The 7536-nt window shown below is 36.7% G+C and overlaps 1 protein-coding gene across 1 annotated transcript; it reads left to right on the top strand.

Annotated features, from left to right (window-relative positions):
• The first annotated feature begins 2111 nt into the window (after positions 1–2111).
• On the top strand, positions 2112–4410 carry LOC126728140 (uncharacterized). Its single transcript, XM_050434010.1, has 4 exons — positions 2112–2276; positions 2409–2630; positions 2718–2831; positions 4336–4410. The coding sequence occupies exons 1-4, from the start codon at positions 2112–2114 to the stop codon at positions 4408–4410; spliced, it is 576 nt and encodes a 191-aa protein (XP_050289967.1).
• Positions 4411–7536: the final 3126 nt, after the last annotated feature.

Here is a 7536-nt window from a genome sequence, read left to right as displayed (position 1 = left end):
TTGCACACAATACGACAACTGCCTACAACTAATCGCTAACCCATGCGATGCATGAAAATACTTTTAAATGTAAGATTTAAAAAAAAATAAATAAAATGTCATGCACTTTTACAACATAAAGGTTGTATCTAGCAGCATGTAAAATAATTTTCAAGTATGAAATACTTTCAGTTGAAAATATTTTACTAAAAGGTCATTTTCATCTATTTGGTTGTGTTCTGAAAAATAGTAAAATATGCCGAAAAAGTATTTCTGGTGTTTAGTTTTGCATGTAAAACATTTTCCAGAAAAAATTGTCAAAAACCTTACCTAACAAAAGCAAATCTAAGCAAAAACAAATCAATTGTAACCCAAGAACAAATCATTGTTATTACCTCAACCAAATCATGTAAACAAAACTAAAAAAAAAAATCTACACTATAAATATGAACAACCCCATAAAAACCAAGATCTTAGTTTGAGGAAGTGTCTTGAGGGAAAAGAAAGGAGGAAGGTGGGTCGGTGGAGGTGGGTCAATGAGGACAAGGGATGAGCTAGTGGAGGTGGGTTGGGTAGGAAGAAGAATGGGTCAGTGGAGAGAAGAGAGAGAGGAGGAAGAGAGAAGTGTGAAACTACCAACACCGGCGGAGTGGCTTGCATGAACGACAAAGGGGGCCATGGGTTGAGGGCTGGTTCTGGGCTTCACTAGCGATACCCTCTCCTTCATTCTCAGCCTGGGCTTGGCGTGAATGATGAGAGTGTCTTCTTCAAGTTTACTCTTTAAGTTCTTTCTTTCTCTCTCTCTCTCTCTCTCTCTCTCTCTCTCTCTCTCTTTGGGTGTGTGAGTCTGGAAAATGATTTGAAGGTAAATGAAATATGTAATCCATTTTACAGGTCAAAGGACGAATTTTACAGTAAAAGTTTAATATTTTCAATTTGACTTTATTTTACTTTTGCACCCAAACACGCATCAGGGTGTAAAATATTTTCCCAATTCCATTTACACCCAAAACAAACATAGCCAAAGTATCAAAGAGATCATACAACTAATTTTTTGATAATTTTGGTGGCCATCGCCTACTTGAAATATTAAAATCACTATGAAGGTGTTTGGATTGCGCTTGCCAGGGGCATTTCAGCATTTGGGTTTTGGATTACGATGGGACCCATGCTATAGTGCCACGAAATTAAACACGCAAAAGTTCAACTAAAACGCTTGGATGAAAGATTGAACGCATCGTTTCATTAACGCTGTGCGTGTGTGTATACTGTTCATGGACACCCTTGAAAGGAAACGCGTTGGTACACTAGTGTGTATTGTTCACTCATTTGACCCACGAAAAAGCAAAGTAAAATAAACACAAAACGGTGTGTTCAGGCCAACGGCTATTTTTGCATTCGTAGGTTTCTTCTTTCTTTCAACTACCGTAGAAGATGTCTTCAAATTTCTTCAATGCTCCATCCTCTTCCTCTTCAATAAATTGCACCTACCCACCAACCAATAAACCATCAAAACAGAGAAAACACAGTAATTACAAACCCATTACGCGGAATAAGCTAAAATTTCCCCCTCTGTTCTTCCTTCACTCGAGCTCACCTTCTCTCCGTTTGGGACATCCTTGCCGCCACTGTGGGTCTCTGCATTCACGGGTAAGTTGTGTCTAACATCTCATACTCTCTGATCTGTTGGTGTGTGGTTATATTATTTTCTATTAGGCTTCAATCTATGGTTTTTTGTTCAACGTTTGTGTGTGGTTTTTGTGTTTTCCATGACACTTGAATTTGGGTTTCTCTCCTTTGTGTAATTTTGTATATTTCTCTTCCTGCCTATGTTGTATTTGGATTATGTGAATTTACTTTGCATTTTTCATGTGGGCATGCATAACCAATTATGATATGCATATGAATTGTTTGTTGAAATGCCTCAATGAGTATAGAAGGAAGTTGTTGTAGCAAAAATAGGTAAGGGGAAATCGAAGGACGGTGGTAATGATACAAGATTTTGGTAGAAAGAACCAGCGGAACTAAAAGCTTTTTGTGATTTGTGTGCTGCTCAAGTCCTAGTCGAGAAGAGGAATGGAGGATTTTTGAGAAAGGAAGGGGTTGATGTAGTGATTACAAAGTTGGGTGAAATGGGAAAAGTGGTGACTCATTTGCAATTTAAAAACAAATGGGATCATCTGAGAAAACAGTGGAAGGCTTGGAAGGAGTGTTTTGACCGTGAGACTGGGTTGGGTTATGATTCTGTAACTGGCAAGCTTGAGGCCAGTGATGAGTGGTGGACCCAAAAGATTGAGGTTAGTTCACTTTATATAATTGTGAAAAACTCAACTATCTACAACTATATTGTGTTCTAACTACTGGTTGTCCACATGTAAGCATGTCCCAAGGCATTAACCTTTTAAAAAAAAGGTTTGCCAAATGTTAAGTCCATGGGAATCATGTTTGACGGCACAGTTGCAACAGGGAAAAATGTATTCTGTACAAGTGTTGAAATACCAAAGGAAAGCATTGAAGGGTCTGGGGACTTTGCTGATAACAAAGAATTTGTTGACCCCCAATGTCAACCCTCTACGAATGTTGACCTAATGGAGGTTGAAGGCCCATCATCATCGAGGGCAGGACCGGCAGTGAATAAGGGGAAAGGCTTGGTAAGCGATATCCACCATTTTAGGGGAATTTCAAAGAAACCAAGAAAAATGCGTTCAGTTGTGTAAGAGATGTCCGACTTTTTGAAGAACATCTCAGATGTTATTGTTGAAAGTAGAAGTGTAAGTACTCGTACACCATTTGCTTCTATAGCAGCTGTTGAGGTTCAAGCAGTTCTGGACATGGTGTTGAGCCTACTTGGGGTGCAATCGAGTGATCGCCTTTATCTATTCAGCACCTGCTTTGTCATAGGAAACTCAGAGCATAGGATCATGTTTGCAACACTTGTTCACAACAAGGATATCCAACTGAAATGGCTAGAGATGCAGTACCAAATGAACCCTCAAGATCCGTTTGGATTGAACTTATTGTTGCTGAAACTGAAAACTGAAAACTGAAAACACTGTAGCAAAATAATTTTAAATATGTGAATAGTATCGTGGGACCCGTAAACAGTGCATGAACAGTGCATGAACAGTGTTTTTTGTCCCCCTGCACAGTAAAATCACATGATTTTATTGTTCATGCGCAGGGAAAAAAAAAAAAAAAAAAAGAGCTTGAAAACGCAATGCCACTTTCAGCCACTTTAAGCCCAATTCAAACGCTCACTCAATATCATTTTTCCTGAAGGAAAGGGGATTGTCTTGATAAGGTTGCTTAGGCTTGGTGTTGTAGTAATCGAATTTTCTTTATGTACCTGTTGCATTATTATTTTTTTTTTATTGGTAGAAACTATGTTTACCATGGGTGTGTATGTAAGACAATGGTTACTGATTAATTGTCATCTAGTGTATGCTTACCTATTCCTTTTTCTTCTGCTAGTGTTTATAATTGTCATCTATAAGTAAGACAATGGTTACTAATTAAACCATAACTCTAATTGCATCAATGTCTACCCCATAGTTTGAAGTAAACTTATTACAATCTAGATCTTGAATGAGTCTTTGTTTCCATTTTTTTCCCTCTAATGGGTATCTGAAGCTTCCTAGTTTAAATTGTTAAATGCATGGATTTTGTATGTGTATATATATTCTTGGGTCTCAATTTTGGATGCCCAGACATAAAGTTCTGTCTTTTATTTTTTATTTTTGTTTAATTTTTCTTTGCTTTATTGTTTTTTTCTGGTCTGGATCATCCAACTGTTTGTTTAGAATTTTACTCTATGATTTTGTTGAAATCAGTTTCAACTATGTTGAATTATATGGTTGAAAATATTGTGTAAGTTTCTTACTATTTTTCTAGTGTTGATTCAGTGGACATTCCTTAGTTAGCAATGTGTCTGAGTTGGGATCAAGCTAAGTTCACTTGTTGATGCAAAAAGGTTGTTTGATGAAGTGTCATAGCTTCAATTTCATCCTTATACAAAAACACTACATGAGTCTCATGCTATAACTTTCAAAATCGAAGTCCCTAAACTATTACTTGGGTCATTCATCCGTCAAATTTCAACATCAAGTAAATTCCATCACTTATTGTTAGAACTTGACTTGATTAAGGAAAAATTTGACTTGATTTTAAAAAGTTGAGATATGAAATTGACAAAATTAGATATAGTAGAATAGATTTGAAATTAAAGGCATTGTTGGAGCACCAAAAGTGTAGTTTGGTCTCTCTCTCTCTCTCTCTCTCTCTCTCTCTCATAAATTATGTTCAAATGTATGTTTTGTATGAGGTCATATGATAATGAAATTGGATTCTACTTTGCAGGTTATTGGTATCCTCACTGAAACATATTTAGCCTTGTTGATGAACTGGGAATTAAGCCATTCACAAATTGGATAAAATCTGCACAGTACTTAGGAGAGGGGTTAGAGGTAATCACCAGCTTTCTTTTCTCTTGTTGTTTGAAGGAGATTTGATATGCAGATTATAATCCCATAGTTCCTATTTTATTGCATTAGTAAACTCAATTTGATGTTATGATGTCTTCTCTAGGATTTTGACAAATCAGATATTCAGTTGGAAGCATTGTTGATAGAACTCTTTTTTATTGGTCTTGTGCTAGGGGTCTTACAAATTGCAACACTCTTAAATATTTCACAGAATCACTTCTATCATCATCCTGAGCATGAAGTAATCTATTTTATTTGTAAATTTATTACTAATAAAAAAAATAGATCGCTGGAAAACATGGACAACAGTTGTGCTTTGGGATTTATGGCTGATTTGATGTGTTTTTTGGTGGATATTACTAGAGAAAATATGTGGGATTTTATGGTTTTGATAGGTAAGGAGACCAGCTTGATTTGGGGTTGTAAAGAAGAACAAAAGGAGAGTAATTTATTGTTGTTCATGGACTGTATGAACCATGAGGTGAACAGTAACTGTGCACCAAAGAGAAAGAGAGATAAGAATATTCTAGGTACTTCAGCCTCATTTTCCATTAATGAAAGTCTGAATAAAAGACTCCTAATACCTTTGAGAAGCTCTAGACTAATCTAGATCAAGCACTATTTAAAAACTATTGTCATAGCTTAAAGACAATTTCATGAGGGATCTAAATTGCAAGTATTGATAGTCAATAGACAGATTTAGAAGCTACCCCAAACATAAGAGTGTTGTGCATTTTAGCCTAAAAGGTTTGGAGTGGTTTTGTAATCTTTCTAGTCAGATGATCAATTTTAACAAATCTGTAGTGTTTTTCCTGAGCGTGTAAAGAACATGTTATAACTCTTTTTAAGGTTAAAGAATCTAATTTGGTTGGTAACAGGGATGGCAATGGGGCGGGGCGGGGCCAAATGATAGGGTCTTCGTCCCCGCCCCGCATGGTTTTATTTTGCCCCATCCCCGCCCCGCCCCGCATGACAGGGAATACTTTCTCACCCTATTCCCGCCCCGTGGGGCCCTGCGAAGCCCCACCCCACCCCGTAAAACTCAACTTTTTGTTAATTTTCCCTACAACTAGTACAATTTTTTTAATGAAACTTATTTCATTAATAAAAATATATTTGAAATTACAAATTTATCCCATCAAATCAAATCAATTTTTAGAAAAAATTGAATAATCTATTCAAGTGTTTAACAAGACAATCATAAAAAATAAAATAAAAATCTCATAGTATAACACATACCAAAATAAAGACAGAAAATCACATTGGATAGAATAAAATATGCTAATATTAATATGTTTGTTTAAATAGTATGGTTTAAAGGTATGAAAAATTTACAATTATAACCCTTAGTAATGCGGGGCAGGGCAGAGACGGGGAGGGAAGGGCCAGGGTGGGTCTAAAAAGTCTAAACCCATCCCTGCCCCACCCCGTGGTGCGGGGTTAAAATCTTGCCCCATCCCCGCCCCACCGCCTTTGCGGGGCGGGGAAAACTCGCGCGGGGCGAAGCGGGGAGGGGCGGGTTAAGCGGGGCGGGAAAAAATTGCCATCCCTAGTTGGTAACACCTGTAGGTTTTTGTTCTCTCTCTTTACATTGTACCTGCTGTATTTACTCCAGCCAATCTTAAAAGTTTCCTTCTATTTGGATTTTAGTGGTATGGTACTGAACATGTATAGCACCCCGTTAGATGGTCTTTTGTTATTATTGGTTAATTCTTCGAAAAGTCTGGCTTTTAGGCTTTAATTTCTTTTAACAAGTCTGATTTTGAATTCCCTTCTCTCCCATTCTAATAAAAATTGAAGGTGTTTGGGGCATTAGCAAGAATGAGATGTCATTGAACTTGCCTGGTAACATGGACTCTTTTATGCGACGTTGTTCTTGTGTTATTGATTTTTACTAATATTTATTAGTATTTCCAATTGGACTTTGAATTGTAAAGTGTAAACATTAAAAATATCATTGATTTGCCAAATGCTCAAGCTCTTAATTGTGCTGCAATATTCACGGGTACTGTTATCACAGCCTCTAAACAGCCCTAGCTAGCCTCTCTCTAATTCTTCTTCTTTCCTACCCTAACCCCACCACAAATAAACGTAGACAAATCCCTAATTTGTCCTACATCAGTGTGTAACAATGATAGGAGTGCTCTGCTGTATTGGGTGTTGTTGGTGCGTGGGGTGCTGATGACAGGTGCGTGGAGTGCTGATGTGGCCAGGAGCTGCTACGCTTGTGATCAGGGGTTGCTGCTACCATGTATATGACCGATGTAATTGTGTAGTGAGTTAATAGATAGTTATAATTGGTATTATTCTGTTAGTCACAACTATTGAGTGATGGGGTGGTTAGTTAGTTAGTAGCAGTTATAGGGAATACCAATGTACCACAATTCTGTTAAGCTTGGGTATAAAGGAATGTAGGGTTTGAAGGTATGAATCAATGAGAAATCTAATGCAAATTCCTGTGTCTTCACTCTTCTTAATCTCTATCTCTTCCTCTGTCTAAACTCTCACTGTTCCATTCTTCTTTCCATCCCCTGTTTCTTCTTATTTGGATAGGAATAAGGTGAATCAGAATCAGTACTTTCATTTCATGAAAGTATGCAATTCTTTATTTATTGATTTATTTTTCAAAATCACAAATTTGACTCAAATGGCTGATTTAGATATTCTTGAAGGACTTTAGGGGTAACACTCATGCAAAATACCCCAAAAGAATTTTGAATTTCCAGATGGGCATGAATTTCTCTTTCAAGTCAGTGGGGCACTTAGTTGATTTATTGTATTTTGTTAATTAAATATTATATAAATTCAACCATTTTTTTGTTACTATTTTCTCCTTATGATAGAATTATGAAATTAATGCATTTCTTGATTTCCTGGAATTGATTGGTGCTCTTCTTGGACACTCTTTGTTTTGTCTGTTCCCAGTCACTAATAGAGGTGTTGAACATCTTCCAACAATCAACTTTGATCAATTGTTTGCGTATGTGAGCTTGAGCTTTCTTTTGTGAAATCTTTTATCAGTCTTGTTCAAGAAATTATAGGATATGAATCATCCTTGTGACAATATGTTTCAGTT

This window comes from Quercus robur, chromosome 5, assembly GCF_932294415.1.
Source record: "Quercus robur chromosome 5, dhQueRobu3.1, whole genome shotgun sequence".
Lineage (NCBI taxonomy): Eukaryota > Viridiplantae > Streptophyta > Magnoliopsida > Fagales > Fagaceae > Quercus > Quercus robur.
Note: the sequence above shows the minus strand (reverse complement) of the source record. Positions and strands in the feature narration are given on the sequence as shown.

What these genes read in the sequence shown, in the direction of transcription:
- LOC126728140 (XM_050434010.1), top strand. Translation starts at nt 2,112, where the DNA reads ATGGGAAAAGTGGTGACTCATTTGCAATTTAAAAACAAATGGGATCAT. An exon ending in GGTGGACCCAAAAGATTGAG is followed by an intron (nt 2,277 to 2,408) that starts GTTAGTTCACTT and finishes CCAAATGTTAAG; the next exon opens with TCCATGGGAATCATGTTTGA. An exon ending in TGGTGTTGAGCCTACTTGGG is followed by an intron (nt 2,832 to 4,335) that starts GTGCAATCGAGT and finishes TCTACTTTGCAG; the next exon opens with GTTATTGGTATCCTCACTGA.